The 26,404-nt window shown below is 35.2% G+C and overlaps 4 protein-coding genes across 8 annotated transcripts; 2 read left to right on the forward strand and 2 right to left on the reverse strand.

Moving 5' to 3' along the window:
• Positions 1–97: 97 nt before the first annotated feature.
• LOC106775760 lies at positions 98–7,420 on the forward strand. The gene is made up of 11 exons (XM_014662935.2): positions 98–667; positions 1,513–1,637; positions 2,211–2,655; positions 2,775–2,890; positions 3,176–3,962; positions 4,265–4,762; positions 4,923–5,111; positions 5,214–5,441; positions 5,994–6,330; positions 6,443–6,626; positions 6,734–7,420. Exons 1-11 carry the CDS (start codon positions 464–466, stop codon positions 7,209–7,211), a joined length of 3,591 nt encoding a protein of 1,196 aa, XP_014518421.1. The 5' UTR covers positions 98–463; the 3' UTR covers positions 7,212–7,420.
• Positions 7,421–8,034: 614 nt separating this feature from the next.
• LOC106776171 (ATP-dependent DNA helicase Q-like 4A) lies at positions 8,035–15,478 on the reverse strand. The gene is made up of 26 exons (XM_014663528.2): positions 15,276–15,478; positions 15,151–15,188; positions 14,893–15,060; positions 14,349–14,406; positions 13,953–14,240; positions 13,305–13,475; positions 13,102–13,232; positions 12,566–12,935; positions 12,362–12,493; positions 12,149–12,235; positions 11,926–12,053; positions 11,705–11,825; positions 11,468–11,619; positions 11,260–11,395; positions 10,816–10,939; positions 10,670–10,740; positions 10,519–10,587; positions 10,236–10,364; positions 10,001–10,159; positions 9,804–9,884; positions 9,553–9,711; positions 9,386–9,438; positions 9,020–9,149; positions 8,843–8,937; positions 8,559–8,636; positions 8,035–8,488 (listed from the first exon to the last, which is right to left on the reverse strand). The coding sequence occupies exons 2-26, from the start codon at positions 15,183–15,185 to the stop codon at positions 8,110–8,112; spliced, it is 3,504 nt and encodes a 1,167-aa protein (XP_014519014.1). The 5' UTR covers positions 15,186–15,188; positions 15,276–15,478; the 3' UTR covers positions 8,035–8,109.
• A 1,727-nt stretch (positions 15,479–17,205) lies between these two features.
• On the forward strand, positions 17,206–21,983 carry LOC106776278 (thiamine biosynthetic bifunctional enzyme TH1, chloroplastic). Its single transcript, XM_014663678.2, has 10 exons — positions 17,206–17,321; positions 17,481–17,774; positions 17,967–18,041; positions 18,317–18,392; positions 18,479–18,554; positions 18,866–19,000; positions 19,946–20,010; positions 20,140–20,267; positions 20,455–20,711; positions 21,212–21,983. Exons 1-10 carry the CDS (start codon positions 17,265–17,267, stop codon positions 21,741–21,743), a joined length of 1,695 nt encoding a protein of 564 aa, XP_014519164.1. The 5' UTR covers positions 17,206–17,264; the 3' UTR covers positions 21,744–21,983.
• A 563-nt stretch (positions 21,984–22,546) lies between these two features.
• Positions 22,547–25,480, reverse strand: LOC106776088 (serine/threonine-protein kinase SRK2A). 5 transcript variants are annotated; one of them, XM_022787144.1, is made up of 10 exons: positions 25,335–25,480; positions 24,984–25,222; positions 24,722–24,796; positions 24,531–24,632; positions 24,308–24,361; positions 24,116–24,208; positions 23,924–24,016; positions 23,467–23,571; positions 23,286–23,384; positions 22,547–23,059 (listed from the first exon to the last, which is right to left on the reverse strand). In XM_022787144.1, the coding sequence occupies exons 2-10, from the start codon at positions 25,101–25,103 to the stop codon at positions 22,745–22,747; spliced, it is 1,056 nt and encodes a 351-aa protein (XP_022642865.1). In that variant the 5' UTR covers positions 25,104–25,222; positions 25,335–25,480; the 3' UTR covers positions 22,547–22,744. The 5 variants fall into 5 exon arrangements, with proteins under 5 accessions (XP_022642865.1, XP_014518897.1, XP_022642866.1 ...); XM_014663411.2 differs by having other exon boundaries at positions 24,984–25,436; XM_022787145.1 differs by lacking the exon at positions 25,335–25,480 and having other exon boundaries at positions 24,531–24,640; positions 24,984–25,051.
• Between the last annotated feature and the right edge of the window lie 924 nt (positions 25,481–26,404).

The raw sequence follows: 26,404 nt of genomic DNA on the forward strand, positions 1-26,404 counted from the left end.
CATGGTGACGTGGCTAATACCCTTCTTAATCCTCTTGGATTAAGTGTTAAACGAGAACACGCCAAATAAACCCATTCCATTATAAACCCAAACACGCGCTTCGCAATGCCATTTCTGAGGAACTCTCTCTCTCTCTATAACACACACGCACACTTTATCTCTCTAAAAAACTAAAAGAAATAAAACGAAGCTCACGCAGCTGAGTCCACTCGTTGGGGGCGGTTCTCTTTTGAATCGTTTCGAAATTCACTTTTCCGTTTCCCTTCGTTGATTGTATATACAACCGATCACATCACTGATCATTGATTAGAATTATTTTTGTAATTATTATTAATTATTGTTTTCGTGGTTGCGATTCTGTCGTGTGCTGCGTGGTTCGTACGGTACGACGTCGTTGGAATTTCATCGCCGTCGCGCTGGTACGGAGAGATTGCTTGCTGCTGCGCTGTGGTGTTGTTGAAGGATGGCGGCCGGAGTGGAGTTGTCGGATGGAAGAAGCGGCGGCGGAATTGCGATGGAAATTCCGGTCGGCGATGAGGAATCGTTTTCGTCGCCGACGACGTTGCCGAAGAGGCTCCGGCGACGGCTTCGTGGCGCGGAGTGCAAGTCTCCGAGCACGGTGGAGGAAATCGAAGCGAAGCTCCGCGATGCTGATCTTCGCAGACAGGTGTCCTTACTATATATTTTTTCCGTTCCGAAACAGTGTGTTGGTTTGGTTGGTGAGCAAGCTTAGGGTCTTGAAATTGAATTTAGAAATGGTTTTCACTCTTTTTTATGGTTTGTTTTATTTTTTGCTCCTTGCTTATTTTAACCACGTGTAATTAGTTACTAATTATTATTTATTATTTTAATAATTTAATTAGTTTGTAACGTGAGTGCGTAGAGATTAATCTCATTTAAGACTTTTATTTTGGGTTTGTATAAACGCTTATTTATTTTACTCGATTCATCGATTGTGGAAAGAGTTATACGGTTCGCTTGTTACTGCTCTGTTGGTTAATTGTTGTAAAAAAAAATTCTTCGTTTTCTTGCTTTGTCTTCAAGGCTGTTTCTGTGTTAGGTAAGATACTTGAGGCTTCTTCTTTTCTATTCGAATTTTGATTCGCACTCATTTGATGGTGGTACTTTTTTTCAAATTTCAAAAGGGTCTCTTTTTTCTGATAACTTTCGTTTTGGTTAGTACTAGGTATGGGTTGTAAGCTTTTAATTCTTGTCATTAATATGAAATGGAATCCTAATTATGCTTTAGTATATGCAACATCTTATGGTATTTTCATTCGTGAGTAATGATCTAGTGACCATACTGTTTTATTCACACTCGGAGAAACCAAATATAATTACAGTTTCTTCCCTGACCTCCTATTTTCTGTTTCTTGTTCTCTCCTTATCATTTGTCTAACTGTTCTTATTTTGTTTTTCTTGCCTCTGATCAGAGTTTCAATATTTTTAATTTAAGACCCTTTGTCTTGGGTGTGAGTTTCTCTCTATTTATCGAACTTCTCTTGGTTGTAGAAATACTATGAGAAACTCTCAAGTAAGGCACGTGCAAAGCCAAGAAGCCCCTCAAGATGTTCATCCCAGGAAGATGATCCTGGTCAGAGACTAGAAGCAAAACTGCAGGCTGCTGAACAGAAGAGGTGAGTTTTTCCCAAGTTTGTCTTGTAAAAATGTATTTATTATGGGCTCGTGTTATAAAAGTGTTTGTTTTTGTTGCCAACGGCCGGGGTGTTTTTGTTGTTTCATGCAGTAAAACCACTTTGCTTAAAAAATACCTTCTTGATCACTCATCAGCCATTAAAAGCAACATTTGGAGTGATTCACACTTGTAAATACCTTTTTGTTTTTTATTTGCATTTATAATAAAAATATTATATATATATATATATATATATATATATATATATATATATATTTTCAATACGAAGACTTGTTTCTGAGAAAACAACCTTAGATAAATGGACCGGATTCCAATCATAAAATGGTAATATTGGTGTCGTGTCGTGTCCTTGTTGGAATCACTTTTCTGTTTTTAATAAACTACACTTATTTGAATAGATTAATTACTTCATTTGTTTATCAAGTCTGTACTATTTGTGTTACATCTTTCTACCGGGGAACTTCATATAATTTATAAATTAGATTATTATGCAGTTAAACTTTGTGATCTTTCATTCTGATATGTTTTCATTATTTGTATATTATTTACTCAGGTTGAGCATCTTGACTAAGGCCCAAATGCGTTTAGCAAGACTGGATGAATTGCGTCAAGCAGCAAAAAATGGAGTTGAAATGCGCTACGAGAATGAACGTGTAAAGCTTGGAACTAAAGTTGAGTCACGTGTTCAGCAGGCAGAGGCTAATCGGATGCTTATCCTCAAGGCTCTTAGGCAAAGAAGGGCTTCTCTTAGAGAAAGGTCATCTCAAACATTGATGAGAAGGATGGCTCGAGAAAGCAAATATAAAGAGTGTGTACGGGCTGCAATTCACCAAAAGCGAGCTGCTGCTGAAATGAAACGACTTGGATTGCTAGAAGCCGAGAAAAAGAGGGCACAGGCTCGAGTCTCGCAGGTGATACATGTGGCAAAGTCTGTATCTCACCAGCGTGAGATTGAGAGGAGGAAAAAGAAGGATGAGTTGGAAGATCGATTGCAAAGGGTATGCTGTTTACTTGAAGCTCCTCTTCTTTTTCTTTTTCTTTTCAGAGTAAGGGGATGGTTGATTTGTTGTGGTCATCAATGCGCTTGTTATTAAGTCTCTGAAATTATATTTGTTAGGCAAGAAGACAAAGAGCTGAATATCTCAGGCAGAGGGGAAGACTGCGTGGCTATGTCCATGAGGATCGGAATAGAATGTCAAAGCAAGCAGAATATCTTTCCAGAAAACTAGCAAGGTTTATTTGCATTTAAATATTGATATATCTATGTTAGGTCATGTACAAAGCTTTAATAATGTCACTCTCTGACGTGGACATGTAGAATCTTATCACTGTCTTACACAGTTATCATTTTGGATTGGAGGAGATTTGAACTAAGCTATAAATTTAATGTAGGATGAATTTAGTGTTTGAAATTTTATTCCTCCATCAGGATTAGGCGGTAAAGGATGTATTTGAGTTACTTTTTTGCTAGCTATTGATATAGGGAAAAGGTCTCCTAACTTTATTTTCTTATTTAAGGTGCTGGAGGCGGTTCCTGAGGCAAAAGAGAACAACGTTCACCTTGACAAAATCATATGATGTGCTGGGCATTAATGAGAAATCTGTTAAGTCAATGCCATTTGAACAGCTTGCTGTTCTGATTGAATCAGCTTCTACCCTTCAGACTGTGAAAACTTTGCTGGACCGATTTGAGAGCCGCCTCAAAGTGTCTACAGCAGTTGCTCCTGCCAATAATTTGTATAGCTTGGACAACATTGATCACCTTCTCAAAAGAGTTGCTTCCCCCAAGAAAAGGGCTACTCCCAGGAGACCTGTTAGAAGCAGAGGGGCAATGAAAGTAGATTCAGGCAGAGAGTCAAACAATAGCTTGGCTAGGTCGTCCAGGTATCCTGTGAGAGTTGTTCTTTGTGCTTATATGATATTGGGTCATCCAGATGCAGTTTTCAGTGGAATGGGAGAACGTGAGATTGCTCTAGCCAAAGCTTCAGAAGAGTTTGTCCAAATGTTTGAGTTGTTGATAAGGATTGTATTAGATGGACCAGTACAGAATTCTGACGAAGAGTCTGTCTCAGCAGCTATGAAGCGCTGTACCTTCAGATCTCAGCTTGCTGCTTTTGATAAAGCTTGGTGCTCATACTTGAATTGTTTTGTGGTATGGAAGGTTAAGGATGCTCGATCACTGGAGGAGGATTTGGTAAGAGCAGCTTGCCAGCTTGAAGCTTCTATGATTCAAACTTGCAAGTTAACTCCAGAAGGAACTGTTGCTGATAAGCTTAGTCATGATATGAAAGCTATTCAGCGTCAGGTAATTAATGTTCCACATCAATAGTTTAGTTTCTTTGTGAATTATATATGTTGTTGATGAACATTTTTTTATCGGAACATTAATGATTTTGAAAACCAACTGTTGTATATTGAAGACTGTAAGATAGACAGATACACATTTTGGTTCTTATTGAGTACAATTTTTCATTTGCTTACCCCTTTTCAAACAATGTTTCCTGATGTTCATTGACTATAGTGAAACCATAGTTCTTTATTTCCTTGACTGCTTTCTTATCGTTGCAGCAATGTTTGGCCTTATCTTTCTTTCTGCAATTAATGCAGGTCTCTGAAGATCAAAAACTTTTGAGAGAAAAGGTGCAGCACCTTAGTGGAGATGCTGGTATTCAGCGAATGGAGTCTGCACTCTCTGAAACAAGATCTAGATACTTTGGAGTGAAGGATGACGGAACTCCTGTGAGGTCTCCAATGATTTCATCTGTGACTGCAAGTCCAACTCCATCAAGTGAAAGAAGTATTCCAGAAGAGGGTAGTAATCATAGGACTGCAAGGCCAACTCCATCAAGTGAAAAAAGCATTCCAGATGAGAGTAGTAATCATAGGACAAGCCGAGTAGTTCGCTCCCTCTTTAAGGAGACAAATACTTCTCCTGGAGAGTCTAGCTTCTCTGCTCCCATAACCCGTTCAGATAGTAACCTGTACCCTCCATCTGAAAAGCTACGGGCAGATAATGAGGTTATTGTAAATGAATTTCTGCACGATCACAAGTATAGTGTTACTGATGGTCTTGATGTCCCTGATCACACTCAAAACAGCCTTGAGGTCAGTACATGTTCGTATAAATGTGACATTTGAATTAATGGCTGATTTTGGATGAAGCTATATTTTGAGGCTCTTCCTAAGGCCTTTGATGTTGATCTGGTCATATTATCCCACCAACTACAGTCTGATTCGCCCATATAATTCTTTTTTTATCTTCCAGGGGAAAATAAAACAGGCAATGGAGAAGGCCTTTTGGGATGGTATCATGGAATCTGTTAAGGGGGACCAGCCCAACTATGACCGGATAGTGCAACTCATGGGAGAGGTTAGGGATGAAATTTGTGAAATGGCTCCAAAAAGCTGGAAGGAGGATGTTTTTTCTGCCATTGATTTAGAAATTCTTTCTCAGGTATATATTCTCTTTTTGCAGCCTGTGATGGCTATTAGATGCATGATCGGCGTATACCTGATAATATTTTCTCCTTTTCTGACATTTTCTGCATACATGAAGGTGCTGAAATCAGGTAACCTGGATGTTGATTATCTTGGGAGAATTCTTGAGTTTTCACTCACGAGTTTGCAGAAGCTCTCAGCTCCAGCCAATGAGGAGATGATGAAGGCTACACACAAGAAACTATTTCATGAATTGGGTGAAATTTGTCAATCAAGGGATGGTTCAAACAATTCTTGTGTTGTAGCCTTGGTGAAGGGCTTGCAATTTGTCTTCCAGCAGATTCAGGTCTGTTTGCTTAGCCTTTTATTCGCCCACTTTGCTTAATTTTATAACTGAAATTTACTTGGTCAATATGTCAATTTTTCTTCTGCTCGGTAATTATGAATTATAGATGCTTTTCTGAAAGCATTCAGTACCACTGCTTTGTTAAGTAATTAAATTTTGCTCGATCAATGCATTCATGTTTTTCCTTTTTCTTTATTAATTAGGAATTTTGAATGCTTCTAATGTAATATATTCTCTTAAATCACTTGAATACTGGTTTCGATTGTAGCTGCAATGCATTGAAGAGCTTGAGATGGGTTGCAATTTGTTAGCTATAGATAGGCACAATCTTTCTATCAATGTTACTTTGTTTGTGCGTTGTTCTTGATTATTGTGATCTTCTGTTAGCTTGAAATTGAAACCATATTTTTATGGTACATTTTTCCATTGAACACACCGAGTTTGGATCCTGCAGTATGGAATTTATTTTGAAGATATTCATCCGACATTTTCTAGTCTGTTAATGTCTTGCGTTGGTTTTATAATTTGTGACATGATTAATTGTTGTGACAGATTCTTAAGAAAGAGATAAGCAAAGCACGAATAAGGTTAATGGAGTCTTCGGTGAAGGGGTCTGCTGGTCTGGACTACCTCAGGAATGCCTTTGCTAACAAATATGGATCTCCTTCTGATGCCAGTACCTCTATTCCTTCCACACTGAGATGGATTTCATCTGTTTGGAATTGCAAAGAACAGGAATGGGAAGAATACGTGAGATCCTCGGCAGCATTGGCCTCTAATTCATCCCAAGAATTGCTTCCTTCAACTACTCTCAGAACTGGGGGGAATATTTTACTCAAAACAACTGGCAGTCCGATGGCCCTTTCACTTGATGGTGCCAATGCTAAAGGTTTTTAATTGAAAAACTTTGATTTTCTATTGTTCAATTGGCTTTAAAGATGTTTACTTTGTACATGAAGAAAACACTTATTTTGATACCAACTTGAATGTTATTTGATCAGGTGGTCAACAGCCAGAATGCAAAGGAGAACCTGTCGATCTGGTTGTGAGACTTGGCTTGTTAAAAATAGTAAGTGGAATATCTGGTTTGACTCAAGATGATCTGCCAGAAACTTTATCTCTTAACTTCTCAAGGCTGAGGTCTGTTCAGGCTCAAATTCAGAAGATTATTGTGATTTCTACAAGGTAAAACATATTTGTTCTGAGATATCTTCACACTCTCTTAACTGTAAAATTTATTCTGGTGACGGTACTATATTTGACTAATATTATCTATTTTTTGGGAATGGCAGCATTCTTATTCGCAGACAGATTGTGGTGAGTGAAAAGGCAGTTGCTAGGCATGCAGATATGGAAAACTCAGTGTCTAAGTGTGGTGCAGAACTGTTGGATCTCTTAGATCGCGTTGAAGATGCTGATATAAACGATATAGTAGAAGTGATCTGCAATTTGCCGAAAATTGAGGGTGAAGAAGCAGATAAGGCTGAATCGAGAAAGTTGGTTGCTGCTAGGATGGTAGGAAAGAGCCTACAAGCTGGGGATGCTGTTTTTGAGAAGGTGTCTAATGCTGTCTACTCAGCTTTGCGTGGAGTTGTGCTTGGGGGAAGTGGGGCCCGTGGGAGGAAATTGGCAGAAATGGCTCTGACCAAAGTGGGGTCTGCTTTTCTGACTGATAAGGTAGTGGAAACTGCTGCTGTTTTGATTGTAGCATCCACTATTTCAGTTGGTGTTCATGGGCCATGGTATAAACATTTGGCCGATAACATGTAAGTACATTCTTATTAATAATAATTACACACGTTTGTACATAGGAGTGTGTAAAGTTGTAAGCTGTGTATCTTATCTTAGGTCTGTAGAGAAGTGACATTGTTTGTAGTAGAATTCTTTTCATGTAACAGACAGAAATGTACATATATGTGTCTATCTCAATCTTTTAACATTAAATTGCTAATATATGATTGGAACTTCAACTTATTATATATATCTTCTCAGTTACTGTCACTAATTTTAAATATTCTCTGCAAGTAATGCTATCAAAATCTTGAAATTTCAGATGCTTACTTTACCAATTTTGCAATGTGAGAACTGTTTTTAACATTTATTGATTTTCATCTATAAAAGGATTGTTAAGCTTAATTTTGCAATGTTATGATTCAAATTATAATTTATCCAATCATATTTTTTTGTAACGCTTTATAGACTGACTAAAATATTCCCACACGTCTCATTCTTTATCAGTTATAAGAGTAATTTTTATCCTCGCAACATTTAAATCATATATTTTGAGAATCAAACTCAGCCATTTTCCCATAGACTCATGTTTTGTCAACTAAATTACACCAGGTCGGTATTACATTGCATTCATCTTTTGACAATTTGCATTTATTTTACAATTTCTTTTGTAAATTTATCTAAAGTAAATTAGAGAGAATTTAGAATTTTATAGGATGGATTATTCAAAAAGCCACCTTTACAATTTCACTAAATTAAATCTGCACCTCTTCACCAGCACAAGTTAGTCTAGACAACTTTGATGGTGGTTATAGAAATACAAGTAATACAGAGTTTTCCTTGTTAATTTGCGTATAATAGATGGAAACCATAAATTACTGCAAGTTTGATATACATAGTGCGAAAAGGCATAACAATAATATGATTGTATATAATTTCAAGATGTTGTCCATTGAGGTAGTACTCTCCCAGAAGCATTTTTACAAGTTACCTGATCTAATGCATCAATTTCTATGAGGTCAAAGTCTAGGTCTTCATCATGGCATCCAGAAAAATAATCTTCCTCTGCAGAATCATATATCACAGCTTTTTTATTTTGTCTCTTTATAGTCCTTTTCTTAGAACGACCTGTACTATTGGTGAGGGCGTCATCGTCCTCAGCATTTGCATATGGATCTCCATTTGACTCTCGTCTCCTTTTAGCAGAATCTGCACTGTCTTTGCTGCCGCTACTGGCTTTGTCCAACTTGTAATATTCATTTATGGTATTCTCAATGGTTTCCAGTATCTCATCCCCATACTTGCTTACCTTTGCCCTGTGTTAGACCGAAATTAATTAATGCCTATTCACTAACAAGGAGACCACTATTCTCAGAACAAACTTACTTGCCAATGCCATTGATATCGAGGAGTTCTTCTTTCGTTCTCGGCACTTTCTTGCTCATCTGCTGCAACGTGGCATTACTAAATAGAAACGGCAGCTTATCAGAAGAATTTATCATGAGTAGTATATAACACATACGTCATATCATGTAATAAAGCAGAAATGGATTTATTAGGCAAATTTTAATTTTCAATTGCATTCGTATAATGCTACCCTGTAGAGTAAATGAATCCAAAATGGAGATAATGTTACTTTTATTACAAAAAGAAAATGTCTAATAAATTACCCAAATATGTGGTAAGCAAAAACACTATCTCCAGCTTCTTTAACAAGAGTTGTCCTCAACATACGCAGAGCAGTGTATAACTTGGCTGAAAGATTCTGAAGCAGATTTGTCTTTAAATATAATTCAAGAACAGATAGAAATTGCAACAAACAAACTGCAAGATAACCCATTTCATACCAAATCCACTTCAGTTTGAGGCTGAGGAGCGTTAGTTGGAATAACATTCGGCTTCCCAGATGTCAAAGAACCCTTGGCTGGAGTTACATCAGATTTCCCTGGTTTTAATGCCTTTACAGACGATGGAAATCTACAGTAGTTGAAAAATTCCATGAGTAGAATATGAACAGAGAAAAACACGCGTGTATTGTGAACTTGAAGCCCTAGAAAGCTTAGACAAAGATTCAAGTGAAATCGAACTTATATTTATCAAAGCCCTCACATACAAAGAAAAAGGAACTTTCACGGAAAGATGTTCAACCACGGTAAGAATTAGCCTTCTAAATTCAACAAAATTAAGCTAGAAACAGAATGAGATTGACAAACCTCAATATAATTCTGTGCCCAGCAAACAGATTACAGACCTTGAGCTCATTTACCTGACATTTTTTTAATGCTTTAGAAAACTTACAGTTATAGAAGCTAACATTGGAAGCACAATGAGCAATTGTTAAACTCGGTAAAATTGCAGTATATAACATGAGCAGTGATACCTTCAATATCGACGATACCGATCCATAATCACTTTTCTTTACTTCTTCCACAAGAATATCCTCAACAACAAGACGATGCAATATACGGGAAGCCTCACCCTTAGCTAGATGCTTTCCAGCACCATGAAGGCTCACTGTCTCATGACGGTTTTTCTTGACCTTTGTTTGACATTAGAAGTACACTATCAAGAACGATAATATATTGCAAAGAATGAAAAAGAAAGAAAACAAATTAAATGTTTATGGCATACCATTTGGCTAAAGGAACCACGATAGACTTCTAATATATGAGATGATGAGAACCTCTGTCCCGTTAGCTTAACAAGTTCAACCTAAGCATAAGACAACGAAAAAGTAACTGAAACTGCGAACGAGAGGACTCAAATATTACACTCTAATAGAACTTAAATAAAATTAAAGACTATGTTGATAGAAAATGTTTCCAAACCAATTGCTTTGCTATCTCTGTGACATCCTTCTCAATGAAATTTGTGATCTTCAAGCAATTATCACACGTTTTGTGACAAGTTGAAGAATTGAACTTCTCCCCAAAATGAACAAGCTGCAGAAGGCGCCGACAGTCGACATCATTTTCACAATAACTAACCTGAGGCAGTTGAAGACAAATATTTAGTGATATAATAATAATAACTATAATTAGAATCTCAATTTTTAAAATTTACCATTCGCATAAGGTTTTCGGTGTTCGTTTCTAGTATGCTTCCAGGATTTATCATATTTGAACGATTGTATCCAGATGTCATGGGACTTTGCTCTATTGCTCCTTGACTTATCATATGCTTGACTCGTATCTGTAAATATGAGATGCAATTATACATAAGCAATAAAGTTGAGTAAGAAGATGGGATCTCAGTCATCACTCGTTTCATTTGATTTCCACTAATATGAATGCTAACTTAGGTTCAAGAAACATTAAAATACAAGAGGGTTGTGATCGATACTAACATAATCACTATAATTATAATATAATACACAGGATGAACGTTGACCATCTCTACCAGCTCGGCCACATTCCTGAGAGGAAAATAAGAAGCATGCACGTAAGCCAACAGATGCAAAAGCTATATACCTAACATATTTGATATTCTGCCAGTACCTGATGATAGCCTTCAATAGATTTTGGGAGAGAATGGTGAATTACAAAGCGGACATCGGGTTTATTAATACCTGAAATAACAAGTATAAAATGTGATCTCATACAATTAATTAATGCAATAGGCAATAGCAAGGAAGTAAATATACCCATTCCAAATGCTACTGTAGCACAAATTATATTGATTTCATCTTTGCTCCACTGCTTTTGAACAAAGGCACGTTGAGCAGGATCCATGGTACCATGATAAAATGCACATTTATGTCCACATTCCTGAACAATGAATATAACTAGATAATGTATTCACAAGCTGAACGAATTGATAGTAGCTTCCACATTTATTTATTTTTTTTCAATTAAAAAAATGAATCAGCTTGTTAAAACTGGGCTCTACATTCAGGAAGGTCACCAGATTGCACTGATGCTTTTTATCAGATACCCACATCTTCATGCAGAAACAGTGAAACAAAACAAAAAAACATGAACCATGATGAAAAATGAAAGAAAAGCTAGAGCAAACCAAAAAATCACTGCCAATTCAACATATTACACTTTCTAGTCTAATATACAAATATGAAATAATAAGAACTAACCTGTAAATTGCTAGCGACCTTTTCACAGTCCATTCGTGAAAGACAATAGATAATGCCACATTCATCAAAATGATTCTCTCTAATGAATTTGTCAATGTCTTCCAAACACTTTTTGGTCTTCGGGACAACAGAATACCTGCAATGTTAAAAATGAACATGATTCATCCATTGAAGGTTTAGCAAGAAATCAATTCTTCATTTAACACACCATAAGTTTGGGCGATTAAAACTTTGCCGAAAAACAACACAGTTAACAAGACCAAGTGCTTGCACGACATCTTCTTTTACGCTAGCAGTTGCTGTAGCTGTTAAAGCTAAAACTGGAGTATTTGGGAATTTCTGTTTTAATATACCAAGTCCCTGGTGAAATCAAGAGTAACAATTAAAATTTAAACAATACATTATCATAGATTTGCATCAATTTGAAGGGTACAAAAGCTCCAACCTGATAATCTGGTCTAAAATCATGCCCCCATTGGCTCACACAGTGAGCCTCGTCAATTACAATCCTTGCAAGCAGCTCACGAAAATGTAAATTTTCTAAGTGTCGCAAAAGATTATCACTTCTGCAGTCAGTAAAAATAATAGCATCATGAAAAAAATGAAGAATATGACTCTTAGGTTAAAATGTCTCAGAATAGAGCAGCTATCAATGATGGCACTCACTTGACAACCTTTTCAGGTGTCACATATAATAACTTGTATTTACAGTAATCAGAATTAAGTTCTCGGAGGATCTCCTGCTGTTCAGTCCATTCCATATTGGCACTTAAGTAAGCAGCTGGTATATTTAACTGTAAGCCAAGCCAACAGGAGCAAATAAACATCTATCTATCAATCAGAAAAACACAGGGCAGAAAGAGGAAGCAAGTTACAAAATCAGCAATACCTGCAGTAAATGCATTATTTGATCCTGAATAAGGGACACAAGGGGAGAAATTACTAATGTTATACCATGACAAACAAGAGCCGGTAACTGCAAGACAAGACATTGTAAGATGACAGTTTTGGTAAAATCTAGACAAATATATCAACAAAACCAATAAAATGAGATAGGGAAAAGGCCATAACTCAAAAAAGGTCTTTAGAAAGATCATATTACCTGATAAGTCAGACTCTTTCCACCACCAGTGGGCATCAAAACAAAAACATCACATCCACTCATTGTGGCATTAATGACCTCTCTTTGATTGGGGCGAAAGGAATGATTTCCAAATACCTTTTTATTATTAACCTGTAAACAAATAAAAAAGTTATTAAGATGAGTTACATTCACTGGAAACTGACAATATATTCAGTTAAATACCTCTAACTCTTTTGTCCAAGGAAAATCGTGGCTGCTCCAGCGTTTGTCTCCGGAACCTTCAATGTAATTAACTTCGACAATCTTTGGGATGAACGCTTCACGCTCCAACGGACCAGATGATGTGCTATAATTGTCTACAGAAAAAGATGGAAGAGACTGGAATGTTGAACCACATGTCCCATTACCCATATAAACCTGAGTATCGTATTGCTTGGATCCATTACAGGCACCAGTTTGCTGAGGTGTTTCATACACATATGATGTGGATGGTGCCGTGGATGCAGAAAAATGTGACTTTTGCCTTTCCTCGTTAAGATTACTTGATTGAATATATTTTTCTAGTTGCTGAATTTGATTATTCAACTGTGACCTAGCATTTGGGACAAGTTTTATTTTCAACTCAAATGCTATTCAATTAAAAAAGAATATGCTGTAATTTTTTTATGCATAATAATTTAGAAAAACACAACTGTAAATTAAAAAAAAAAAAAAGATGAAAATGTTACAAACAATGTAATTCCAAGGGAAATGCACACCTATCATGGCGAAGCTTTGATATCTGTGTAGAATTGAGGTTTTCACCATTGTCGAGCAGTTCATTAGAGATTGCAATTAGATTATCCTTCAATTCCTGCAAATGAATTGCTGCTTCAGGGCAAAGCCCTAGCTGCATCCAATTTAGGATTAGGCCTATCAATCTGACAAATGAACATGGATAACTTGTGAAAGATCAAAATACCTTGTACCCATGGATGCAATCTAAACACAGGTCTGGTGGCAAAACATCACCCCCCTGTCTAGCAAATTCATCTTTATNTGCATTNGGTGTTACAGGAGGAAGCTTGGATATTGANNGCTTAGGAGTGCAGGTCGACTGGTATTTCTCAACAATTTGGTCAACATCAATGTTCTTAAAGGCAACCAGAAGCAGGACGGAAACAAAGAGAGAGAAATCAGCATCTACATGGATCTAAGCAGTTTGGATAAACTTGACTAGGTAACGGTTTATTTTTAAGAAAAAAGCAACAAAGCAGCCACACCAACTACGGACAAAAGAACATAATTAGAGAGTGAATAAAATGGCCAAACATCCTCTTCAGTTTCCACTTCACAAAAGAATTGTGCAAACTACTACCTTCAAGTTGGAATAACCAACACACATTCATCGGCAAACTAGTAGTAAAAGACTGAAAGTTAAACTAACTGATAGAAAATTATGTATGACTGCAACTGATAACTATGGTAAGCCCTTTGATTTTATATCAGTTCATTCAAAAACAATAAAATCAAGCAAGTGGCAACAAATTGTTGGCAATTCTAACATGCAAGCCTAGTGAGACCCAAATGAATTTGAATCATTTAAATTAATCAATCCGTACTAAATTACCTCAAGTATGTTATCATCATCAATATCTCCAGACATGCAGTTAGAAGACTCGTTGATTTGACCTGTGCACTTATTATGATTGTTCAATGAACCATCCAAACCCCAAGAAGTATTTTTGCTAACTGGAATGTCAGTGACATCAGGACACATACGGTTGTCATTCTGATAGCCTCCATGGATTGGTGCTGTTCTCGTATTCTCATGACTTTGCCAGTTAACATTGACATTTTTTCCAGGTTGTACATAGTTCCTACTAGAATTTTGTAGACTTGAAAGAGCATCCCAAGCCTGTCAGGAATTGTTTCAACAGAAGTTATTGCAAACTATAGAAGTCTCAAATAAGAATAATTACATGTGCAAACTATTCGCTTTCATATAACAGTTATACTACTATACCTTGTCAAATTGTACTCTCTGTGAAACTTGAATATTTTCACTTCGTTGAAAAACAAACCTGAGAGAATTGACGCATTAGAGAGCAAGCTGAAACTGAGCTGAAATCCATATATTAATCTAGCAAATCAAGTTCCACAGAAATAGCACAGTCACAGTTGACAAAGGAAACCAACAAATAAAATCCCTTCAAAAACGATCTCAGCACTGGACGGCAAAAAGTGGAGTAAGAAGATATAATCCAAGATGGTAACTTTGAATTGAAACAAGTTTAAACCAACATCTACCATGTTATTCCGCCGTGTTAGCAAAGCCATAATAGTCAATTGAAGTAAACGGAAATTTAGACAGAATTAATGTTTTGGCAACCCCTGGGAACGAAATTGATTTCCCTGTATACACACAAAACTAGTGAAGCCCCAAAGCCTAGTCATTCCAAGAAAGACCTATAAATCCTATTGACTAGGAACTCTGGACATGAGACTCTGAACTAACTGGCAATGTAACAAAGTACAAGAATGAATGACTGTTGAAGTGAAAGGTATACCCGGCAGTCCCAGGGTCCGGTTCTTGGTGGCGGGGCTTCTTGGGCGGAACAGAGAACAGAAAATTAGAGCTCAAAAACTTCCCTTGGGAGGAGAAGTTTTCATGAGCATTGGCATGCCGCAACCAGTCCCTGTTATTTTCTTTATCAACGCGAACTGAATTGACTTCACTGTAAACATTCCAAAACCTAATTATACACTAACTATAAATGATGAACCACAAAGATGGAAACAAGTAAAGCGAACCCAAGCATCATTACCCTTGTCTCATTTGAGTGGCAACCAAACAACACATTCCCTGCAGAATCAGAACTCAATTTGAATTGCAGCAACACGGCACGATAATAATGAACAAAAATGAAGAAAAAAAAACTCGTTGGCGTGCCTCATCAAAACATGGGCATCGGTCAATGGAAGAAAAAATGCAATGGAGATTGCAACGTTGAGTGGAAGTAGAACGGTTCGAATCAAAACCCTAGAAAAGTGATTGAGGAGAAAAGTTCGCCGTTGAAACACAGAGATCCAAACTATCGTACGGAAGAGAAGAGAGAGAGCTTTTCCAAAGCATTGGCGGGATTTTTCATTTCAACTAATCCATTTCTGCAAAATCTTGATTTTTTTTTTCTTTTTTTATAACTCAATAAAATAAAATATAAAAAATACTATCCAAATCTTTTTATAATTCAATTAGCGTTTTCAACTCCCGCCAGGAAGGTTTACACATTGCCGAGACAATGACAGAAGAGGGAAACCTAAAATTTTAACTTTTCTTTTTTAAAAAATAAGTTTTTATTTTGTCTTAAAAAGTATGAAAAGTTAAAATTTCTATATTTTTAATTAATGATTGATATGACAAAAGAAATAATTAAATTTAAAGTAAACACAGACGAAACACATCATTTCATAAAAGTTAAAATTTCTACAAAAATTAAATTTATAATTATATAAAGTGTAGAACATGATTCATCAATTTCGAAATAAATAAAAAAATATAATATAAAGACTGCATCTATTTATCCTTCTTTAAATTTTTATTTATTTATTTTAAGTCTTTCTCGTAAATTTAAGTATTTTTAATTAAGTCTCTGTTAAAAAAAATTAAAAATTAAGCATTTAATTGTTAGATTGATTGGATAATGAATTTACTTTCTTGCCTTATTAAAAAAATGACATTTTATGTTTAATATGAGATTATATTGTTGTTAATATAAAAAATAAATAAATTTTATTACATTGAAAATATATTGCATTTAATTATTTACATGTTATCATCTAAGGTGAGATTTTTTATATTCACTTAAAATAATTTTATGTTGGATTATGGTATATCAATTACATTAACCAATAAATTGTCTTGTTAGTAACAAAACCATTATGCTAATGAATTCTATATCAATACATATAATAGATTTTATTCTACATGATTTAATAAAAATCAGCCACTTCGCATTAATAGTAATATTGTTGTATATTAACTACATGGTATTTTTTTTATCATGGAAAACAAGATTGTTCTTTTGAAAGATAATTTGACAAAAATTAAACTAAAAATACTATATTAAAACTATATAAAAATTGGAATACTCAACAAACAAACAAAATTTAATAGAGATTTAATTGAAAAGATTCTAAAACTTAATTAAGTATTTATTTAACAAGTAAAATATTTAATATTTAATTGTATACATTATCTTATAATTGAACCTTTATTTATTTACAAAAGTTTATATTTTATTAACATTTTAATTTAAATTTTTGTTTACAATTTTCATCGAGTATATTTTTTCATATAGAATTATATAATACTTTTGTTTCTCTAAAATTGAAAATACGAAAAGTGAATAAACTTTTTTTTATCTTTGTAAATTTGTAAAAAAAAATAAATAATGTACAAGAAATATAAGTATATTTTGTTTTTGAAATGCTAAAAAAAATCGATATCCTAATAAAGAAAAGTTTAATATCATTAATTTTATTTGAAGTTATTTAATGTTATGTTTAAAATAATTAAATACCAAAATTCATATTCAATTATGTTAAACATCAACTTTGTCTGAATTTAAATAAAATTATTTAAATTAAAAAAATTTAAAATAATATTATAATTTTGTTATTATTTTTAAGTAAAATTACTAACTTCATCATGTACCGAATTGAAAATAAAAAAAAGTTAAAAATAATAAGAAAATATATTAAAATATAAATAAAAAAATCAAATAATTAATTAGCTAAACAACTTATAAATTACAAATTAAAAACTCATTTATTGAATTATTGGAGACACTGTGTGATACATTTTCATAATACTCAGACTATCTTGTTCTGATCTATATTGTATTAATCTAATTTGAGTGGCGTAACTTTCAGGGAATGAATGGCGAGCAGTGAGTCTCAGCTTCTGCGTCGCCACTTCGATTATGGCGGTGCTCAGGTAAGGCAACCACCGTGCCGTATTCTCTTCACTTCATTTTTTCATTTTTCTCTTCTCATGAACAATAAATTCATCAATAAGAGCAGACAACTAATTCAATGATCGCAAACCCAAAATCCATTGACATGTTGTTCTGCATGTGTGTGTCTCCGATGGCAGGTGCCACCGGTTCTTAGAAGGAGTTCGAGGTTCCCATTTTGGAAGTCAGTGCATGCTAATACTGATCCTAATCCAAAGAATCATCTAAGTCTAAGAGTGAAGATGCAAGCGCAAGCAGATACGATGATGAAGCCCGTTTCTGATAACAAAATCCCACATGTGCTAACTGTTGCTGGGTCTGATTCTGGGGGTGGTGCTGGAATCCAAGCTGATCTCAAGGCTTGTGCTGCACGCCGGGTTTACTGTTCCACTGTCATTACTGCTGTCACTGCGCAGAACACTGTTGGGGTTCAGGTTCGATTTGATTTTAATTTCATAATGATAAGGACTCATCTGTTTCGTTTTAGCCTGATTACTGAACTTGATTTTCATGCATGTTGAGCTGGCTTATGTTATACTGGAATCAAGTTGGGCTTGTTCGAGGCTTATCCGTATGATGAACTATGTTCTTTTTTTTACCATTTTTCTAAAATCTGTGGCTTGTAGGGTGTGAACATTGTACCTGAGGATTTTGTGGCAGAACAGTTGCAGTCCGTGCTTTCTGATATGCATGTTGATGTGGTAAGTGAAAATAGTGACTGCAACGGCTATTAGAAACCGGATTTATTATCTTATAGGGCATGTTGGTCTGTTCAAACTAGCAAGTTCATGGATTGCTAACGTTTCCACCTTCCGGCATGACTTGCTTCTTAAAGTCAACGTTATTTCTTTTCCGTAATCCAGTTTTATTGTTTGTTTTGATTTACTCAGTTATGCGGGTGCTTACTTTCTGATTTCTTGGTTAATGGTGTTTGGTATTATTTTTTCCATTTGAATTAATTATCCTACGTCTTTAGGTCAAGACAGGCATGCTTCCTTCTCTTAATATAGTTAAGGTTCTCTGTCAGACCCTTAGGAAATTTCCAGTCAAAGGTATTCACTTGTACAAAAAATTCTAATGTATTTGTTCAATTGCAATTGGAGTGACTCTGTACTGATTTCTTTTTTTCTGAAGGCAGCTCTCGTGGTTGATCCTGTCATGAAATCTTCCAGTGGGGATGTACTTGCTGGTTCTTCTGTTCTGACTGGATTTCTGTATGTGTTTCTGTACTTGAACTGTACTGTTTTTGTTTGACATGAAAGTGTTTTTCATATTCTTCCGTCTTCCCTACTTGATCTGGATTTATTTAAAGTCCTTTGATTATATAATAGCCTTATGCTTAATTTTCTTTGTTATGGGTTTCTGCTTGTTAGTTTTTACATTTATTGGTGGATAACATTAAGAAATTATATGTTTAAAATTCAGTTTTATTTTTGTTACAGTCACTGAAATGATTTCAAAATTCACATTTATTACAAAACCCGTAGGAAATCAGTTCAATTTATTTATTGGATACTGAATGCAGGGAGGAGCTGCTTCCCATGACTGACATTGTAACCCCAAATATAAAAGAGGCATCAGTTTTACTTGGAGATGTGCCGCTGAAATCAGTGTCTGACATGCGTACTGCTGCCAAACTAATACATGATATGGGCCCTAGGTTTGTTTCTTTTAAACTAAGGATTTTTTGCCTCTTGCTGTTACTAATAGTTATTTCTCAAGTGTAAGTATTTTTTTTCTTAGCTAAAATGAGCTGTATGAGTAGTAGACTTCCAACCTTAACCTGCTTGTTCGGCACAGCTTTAACTTTACAATATGACTCATGGACCTTTTAAAAATTTATTTCATATTCTCTTACATAGTTCAAACTATGATATCAATAATTAAAAAAAGGATTACTGAGAAAACAAATCTGTAAGAGTGATAAATGTCTATATTTTTCTGGAAGGAGAAACATACCTTACTGAAATCATTCTTCCCATAGGATACTACTTAGTAAATTTCTTTTACATAACTATTAGAACTTTGTAGTGAATTGAGCTTCCAAAATCAGAAAAGACAGTCATGAAAATTGTATGTATGTTATATATACACTTTCAGCTGAAGTTGAAAATATTTCATATCACATGAAATAGTTACTAGTATAATATCTGCCTTTATTGTAGTAGTATTGCATTGCCTTTGTTTATTTTCTTATTTATCTTCAGAGTTTCCCTAGAAACTTGGAAGAAAATGTACCTGTGATACTGTTTACATCTAAATGACCGATACGATATCCAAAGCCAGAACATGGAGTCAGACTTCTACCAAAAACTTTCCATAAGAATGCACTGTATTTCGTACATGTCTCGTGTAAATAACCTCTAGTGAAGTTTGATTATATGTATTATATATTGATTTGCAATAAGTAAATTATTAGATTGTTTCCCTAAATTAGTGAGGCCCATCAATTACTTCGCCTGCTTCTATTAGCAGAAAATTGGGATGGTGTTGTATATATAAAAGAGTTACACTTCATGGATAAAGGTCATAATAAAAAAATATAATAAAACTTCAACTTCAAAGTATTGTGCATTTACTGATTATTATTTTTTTTTTTTTGTAGGAATGTACTCGTCAAAGGTGGTGACCTCCCTAATTCGTTAGATTCTGTTGATGTATTCTTTGATGGTGAGATTCAAGTCTTTAATGAGACACAATGGACATAAACAAAATCTATCAGACATAGCAACCCTCTGCAAATGTATGTCCAAATCTTTTTTCAAAACGAACTCCACTTATAGATCTTGAGTTTTGCAGGTGAGGAGTTCTACGAACTTTGTTCACCACGTATAAATACCCGCAATAGTCATGGTACTGGTTGTACCTTGGCGTCATGCATAGCTGCAGAGCTGGCAAAAGGTTCTTCAATGCTTTCTGCAGTTAAGGTTTGTTCAGCTATCTCAAATTATTTTATAATGATATTGAAGGATCTCATTGGGCAATGCCCATGATTTACTCCCCTGTTATTCTCTCTCTGTAATTTAGATACAAAAGAAACAAATGAAAATAACAGATATTGAATGATGGAATATTCTATAATTGTGATAATTTTTCTTATCTGGATTCTTGCAGACAGCCAAACATTTTATTGACGTTGCCTTGGATTATAGTAGAGACCTGGCAATTGGAAATGGAGTTCAAGGACCTTTTGACCATTTTTTTGAACTTAAGAATATCAATCACAGTTCTTGGAGGCAGAATATGTTCAACCCAAATGACTTGCTTTTATATGCTGTAACGGATTCAGGTATGAATAGGAAGTGGGGCCGTTCTATTGCTGAAGCTGTTAAGGCTGCTGTAGAAGGAGGTGCTACCATTGTTCAATTAAGGTTTGTTTGATCAAATATGCTTTGGTTTTTGTACCACCCTATACATCTTACAGAATATGTGAGATTCCTTGTCATCACTATTTGACAGTAGATAGAATTCACAGTGATTTAATATGCTAGGCAGGCACCCTATTCTAAAGATCTGGAAATTACTTTTTTTTTTTCGTGAACAATCTTAACCTTATTCTTGATTTTTTATTTTGTTTATTTCCTTCTCTCTCACCCCTTCTCCGCCCTACTGAAAAAAACATTAAGCATCCAGTATTTATTGGCTGAATAGTTGAAGTTTAGCTGATTGTTACATCAGGAATATTTTCTATTATTGTGTGTCCAGATTTCTCTTTGTTGTATTTGAAGCCTGCTTTATGGTGCTTCTCATCTCTTGTATGTACAATTAATACAGTCCCTTTTCTCTCCTTTCCTCACTCAACACTTAAAATCTCCCGAGTTTTAACATGCAGCAATCATTTTTTTAGCCTGATATGCGTCTGACTTTTCAGGGAAAAGGATGCTGAGACACGGGATTTTCTTGATGCTTCCAAAGTATGCCTTGAAATATGCCGTTCCTATGGAGTACCATTACTGATAAATGATCGTTTAGATGTGGCCCTTGCCTGTGATGCCGATGGTGTTCATGTTGGTCAGTCTGACATGCCAATACGTCTTGCAAGAAGCCTACTTGGTCCTGAAAAGATAATCGGTGTGTCATGCAAGACGCCTGAGCAGGCCCACCAAGCATGGATTGATGGGGCTGATTACATTGGTTGTGGTGGTGTATATCCCACTAATACAAAAGCAAATAACCGTACTATAGGCTTAGACGGCTTGAAGAAAGTATGTGAGGCCTCTAAACTGCCTGTGGTAGCAATTGGTGGCATTGGTCTGTCAAATGCACGTGCGGTCATGGAAATTGGTGAACCAAATCTGAAAGGGGTTGCTGTTGTGTCTTCTCTGTTTGACAGGGAATGCATCTTGACTGAGACAAGAAACTTGCACGCCTTAGTAAGTGAGCCAGCATTATTGATACAATGAATATGCCCAAATGTGGGAGCAATTTTGTTTAGCTCTCGTAAGGGAGTGATACAACAGTTGGTTTGCTTTTCAGCTAGGATGGAAATATGCGACTGCTGATTCTTTATGCGAAATGCTAAACTTAAAAAATTCAAATAAGGGAATTTATGCGATGCTAAACAATCGTGGGTGGCAAGACAAAACGTATTTGGAGGTTCATTCATTTGCCTATATTATATGTTCGGTGTACCTTCTGATTTATAGCTTGAATGATCGCAAGATTTATTGCTCAGAAAAAATTAGCCTGCTTTTGTTTTTTTGTACTTTTTCTACTGTACAAAAATAATCAGACTATTTTCATCACCAACGTTTTGCAATGATATAAAGCCTCGGAACTTTTTAATAGAGCATTGACTGGTTTTTTACAACAAAGTAAAATAAAATACCCTCAGCCTAAACCATTGTAAGCTCTGAGGTAACTTCTTTGGCATAATAAATATTATTGACATAATATATGAATTGGTACAATTCCACCGAAGATGGAGACTTATTATAACTATTATAAAAGTTAAATACTTTGATAAATTATCGTACTAGTGAAACAATTTCTTATGCTAAAAGGTTAGGAAGAACTAAACTATATTTTGCTGTACAAGATTGAGTTACATAAATTAAAAGCTTCTACTACAGTTATCATATAGCTGAGAGACATGCAAAAGGTAAAAAAAAGGACACAAGGAAACACTACACTCAGCATTTTGACCTCCAAACAAAAGCATGTCACCCTAAATCCATTCGCACATAAAGAAGGGAGGCGAGTGGAATGGGGAGCAGAAAGGACAAGTTAATATTTATAAGATGGTCAATTTAACAACCTTAGAAAAAATGTACATCCGTTTATTCAACTACAAGTCCTATGCGGAAAACTGAATTTTATACATACGAGCAAAACACTCACCTTAGTTGAACTAAACCAGGTGCAAAGGAAACCAAGAATCTATTGCTCTATCTAAAAATTAACACTAACTAACATGAAATTCCCCGCTTGCCTGTGCTTCTTTGACTCTCTTTTCATACTCATCTTCCTCAGCTTCAACCTCTGCTTCTTTTGTTTCATCTTCATCTTCTTCTCCTCCCCAACCAAATCCTCCAACTGACCTGGATGCCGGTGGTGGAATCTTGGCCTCCTCAACAATATTCATGATGTCTTCTATACTCTGAAGTGAAAAGGTTGGATTTTCTTTTCTGTAGTAGGCAGCTTGAGCTACTTCTGTTAATTCTCTAGGCAAGTTCTTTAAAAACCACGGGTGGGACTTGATTTCCTTAATGGTAATTCTCTGCAGTAAATCAATATCTAGAGTGACAATTTATTTTACCACAAAATGTCCACTTGTGAATTGTGATGAAAGGGAAAGAGGGTAGCTTAAGCATACATGCCCTTATCAGTTCATATCTGAAACTTAGCAAATGACTGAAAAAATATTACCAAACTAACACTATGAAATTGTTGAACAATTATGAGCCAACTTCAAGTAATATCTTTTGCAGGCAGTATGTGCATACCCTAGCTGGATTTGCCACAAAAATGCGAGATAGCATATGTCTGCAGTCTTGAGATATGTGAACATAGTCGGGGATCTTGTATTGAACAGCCATAATTCTCTGTATAAGAATGTTACACAGTCAGAAAGTGCAGGCATTTAATAAATTGGTCAACTGAGATGGATGATGGGAAGAAAAGTACATTGATGGTTTTCCTAAAATTTTTGGGATCGTCTTGGTCTTCAAATGGGTATGCTCCCACCAACATTACATAAAGAGTCACTCCACAGGACCATACATCAGCTAGCTGAATAGAAACAAAACAACAAAGAAAAACTAGAAAATGAACATCGTTGATGTATAATGCACAAAAAACTCATCAAGAAAGATTTAATCTATCCGTGGCCACTTCAAATATTTCCTTTGTCACCTTTGTAAAAAATATTCAGAGCAAATCACACAAATAAGTACAACATGGCTTTATTTTCTAAGAGCATTTTGTATTGTAAACTATCCCATTCGCACATACTGTTTTGTCCACGTTATTCAGATAGTTAAATGTCGACACATCAAGTCATTGCATACAATGCTCAATATTGCAACACATTGAGACATTTCAAGGCATCCTTACTATTATACCACAGTAGAAACAAAATTACCTTTCCATCGTATTCTCTGCGTGAAAGAACCTCAGGCGCAATGTAGGCTGGGGTTCCCACAGTTGACTTAGGCCTTGAATGAAGCAGGGATGACTGGGAAAATAAAAGGTTATCAGATGCAAAACTGCTAAAGAAAATGACTTCATAATTCATTTGAAGCAATAAGCGTTGATATCGCTCCCATAATCGAACCTTAGAGTAACCAAAATCACAAATTTTGAGCCTTGGAGCAGGGCTGCCATCCAATAAGGTGTTTTCAAGCTTCAAGTCTCGATGACAGATTTGCTGCAAAAGAAAGAAATTACAAAGAAAATAACCGCAAATGAAGCCAAAAACTAACTACCATCTGAAACAACTCATTCCCAATATAATTATTCTATTCACCATGGAATGACAGTAGCTAACTCCTGAGATGAGCTGCTGGAAGAAATATCGACCCTGGAAAAGTAGGAGATAACGAGAATGAGAATCAAACAATTGAATTTCCAAGCACTCGGTTGCCAACAATGAAGTGAGGGAAGGGGAGATAAGTAGCTTCGTGCCTGTGATGAGTAGAGAAGTGAAAAAAGAATTGGCGGACAGATGAAAAGAGAGAAAGCGAACAAACCTCATCTTCACTGAATCTTCCAGCACTGCAAATCCTCTCAAAGAGCTCTCCACCAGCTGCATACTCCATAACAATACCCAGATGAGTAGGAGTCAAGACCACCTGCAAAGCTGAAATCACATATTAAATAACCTAAACATGACACACACAGTACTCTCACTAAGATCATATCATCTGTACAGAGTACAAACCTCCTTGAACCGAATAATATTGTGGTGGCGAAGACTTCTATGGTTTATGATTTCCCTGGCAACATTCTCATCAATCTAGAAACACACACGTCAATAAACTCAGTCACAGCCAACACGAACATAAAAAATAAAAAAACTAAAAGAGATGAAACCGGTGATATATGTTAACTTGAATTGAATCCTTTTTTAAGGTTATAAAAATTGACAATAACATGAATTTTAAGATAATAAGAAGTTAAAGTGAAAGTAAAAGGAGTACAACCTTGTGACCCCTTTCAATGTATTTCATGGCAACTAGCTCCTTGGTTTCTTTGTGCCGCATGAGCCTTGCCACACCAAAATTCCCAGATCCTATATCCTTGACGAGCTCGTACTTCTCCATCCTGAACCGGAAATTTGAGAGCTTTGAATGCGGTTAGCTCCAGATCGATAGAGTTCCAAATGGGGAATGGAGAGAGAATAAGGTGCAGCTACGCAAAATAAAGGTGGCGAATCCAGGTTCTGAAGGAAAGCAAAGAATCGCAATTTGCAGCAAATTAATAATAATCAAATCCGGATTTCAAAACAAAAAAGTTTGAAACTTTGTTGAAGGAATGAACAGAAGAATTGCAACTTGAAGAAAGGGCTTTTCATCGAAGAATGAGAGAGTGGAGAATGGGACAAAGGAATTGTTGTGTTATGTGTGCGTAGCGTAGTAGTATGGTGTATGTTACTACAGAAAGCGATTGATACAAAAAGAGAATATGAATATCGTATCTATCTGTATGGAACCTTCTTCACACATCCTCTTCAAATTAATCTCACTCTAATCTTATCGTTATCCTACACAATTATGCTATTTTAAATTAATATAATATGTTTCTATATTTTGGAAAGGAAAATGATATTTTAACACCATTTTTTGACACTGTACACGTGTCAAAATGTGATTGGACGATTTCAAATTAAAAAAGTTGAGAAAGGGGTATGTTTGGAAGAGAAAAACCAAAGTTGTTTTTTAATTTGAAATCGTCCAACCATATTTTGACACGTGTGCAGTATCAAAATAGTGTAAAAAAATGGTGTTAAAATTTTATTTTACTTTTGGAAATTCATCTTCTTATATATAATTATAAGAATTGATTGAGTTCAAGTTTTTGTATTTATATTTTTTTCTAACACAAATTTCCATTTCCATGATTATGGAAGGAACCACATTTCAATGCGTGCCTTCTTGTCCCATCATTCGCCTTCATTTTTTGACTTCTTGCCTAATAATAATGTTTTTATTTAATATAAAAAAATATTCCATTAAATTATAGCCATATTATATGGATTTAATTTATAGAAAATTTATCTTCTCCATTAAAAAATTAATTAGTAAATATTTGTTATTATATTATTATTACTATTATTATCTTACATGTACAAATAATATTGTCTTTTATTGTATTTCAGGTATAAGGTCAATTACTTAAAACAACTTAAATTGTTATTTCCTCTGTATTAAAGTAATTTACTTACTAACTGATTCAATAATACTAGGTAATGTACTAAAGTCAACTTAAGTTTGATCAATTAAAACAGTTAATGTTACAATAAATGTGTAATAAAAGTTTTAACAACATGTATTTGATTCATTTATAATTTCTTCCATGACCGTTTAATTATGTTCTGTCTAATTACAATTTAATTTTCTTTAAA

This window comes from Vigna radiata, chromosome 10, assembly GCF_000741045.1.
Source record: "Vigna radiata var. radiata cultivar VC1973A chromosome 10, Vradiata_ver6, whole genome shotgun sequence".
In the NCBI taxonomy this organism is placed as follows: Eukaryota; Viridiplantae; Streptophyta; class Magnoliopsida; order Fabales; family Fabaceae; genus Vigna; species Vigna radiata.

What these genes read in the sequence shown, in the direction of transcription:
- LOC106775760 (XM_014662935.2), top strand. Translation starts at nt 464, where the DNA reads ATGGCGGCCGGAGTGGAGTTGTCGGATGGAAGAAGCGGCGGCGGAATT. An exon ending in CAGGCTGCTGAACAGAAGAG is followed by an intron (nt 1,638 to 2,210) that starts GTGAGTTTTTCC and finishes TTATTTACTCAG; the next exon opens with GTTGAGCATCTTGACTAAGG. An exon ending in TGATGGTGCCAATGCTAAAG is followed by an intron (nt 6,331 to 6,442) that starts GTTTTTAATTGA and finishes TTATTTGATCAG; the next exon opens with GTGGTCAACAGCCAGAATGC.
- LOC106776088 (XM_022787144.1), bottom strand. Translation starts at nt 25,103, where the DNA reads ATGGAGAAGTACGAGCTCGTCAAGGATATAGGATCTGGGAATTTTGGT. An exon ending in GAAGATTCAGTGAAGATGAG is followed by an intron (nt 24,362 to 24,530) that starts GTTTGTTCGCTT and finishes CTACTTTTCCAG; the next exon opens with GGTCGATATTTCTTCCAGCA. An exon ending in GCAGAGAATACGATGGAAAG is followed by an intron (nt 23,572 to 23,923) that starts GTAATTTTGTTT and finishes GTTTCTATTCAG; the next exon opens with CTAGCTGATGTATGGTCCTG.
- LOC106776278 (XM_014663678.2), top strand. Translation starts at nt 17,265, where the DNA reads ATGGCGAGCAGTGAGTCTCAGCTTCTGCGTCGCCACTTCGATTATGGC. An exon ending in TAGGAAATTTCCAGTCAAAG is followed by an intron (nt 18,393 to 18,478) that starts GTATTCACTTGT and finishes TTCTGAAGGCAG; the next exon opens with CTCTCGTGGTTGATCCTGTC. An exon ending in TGTTGATGTATTCTTTGATG is followed by an intron (nt 20,011 to 20,139) that starts GTGAGATTCAAG and finishes TGAGTTTTGCAG; the next exon opens with GTGAGGAGTTCTACGAACTT.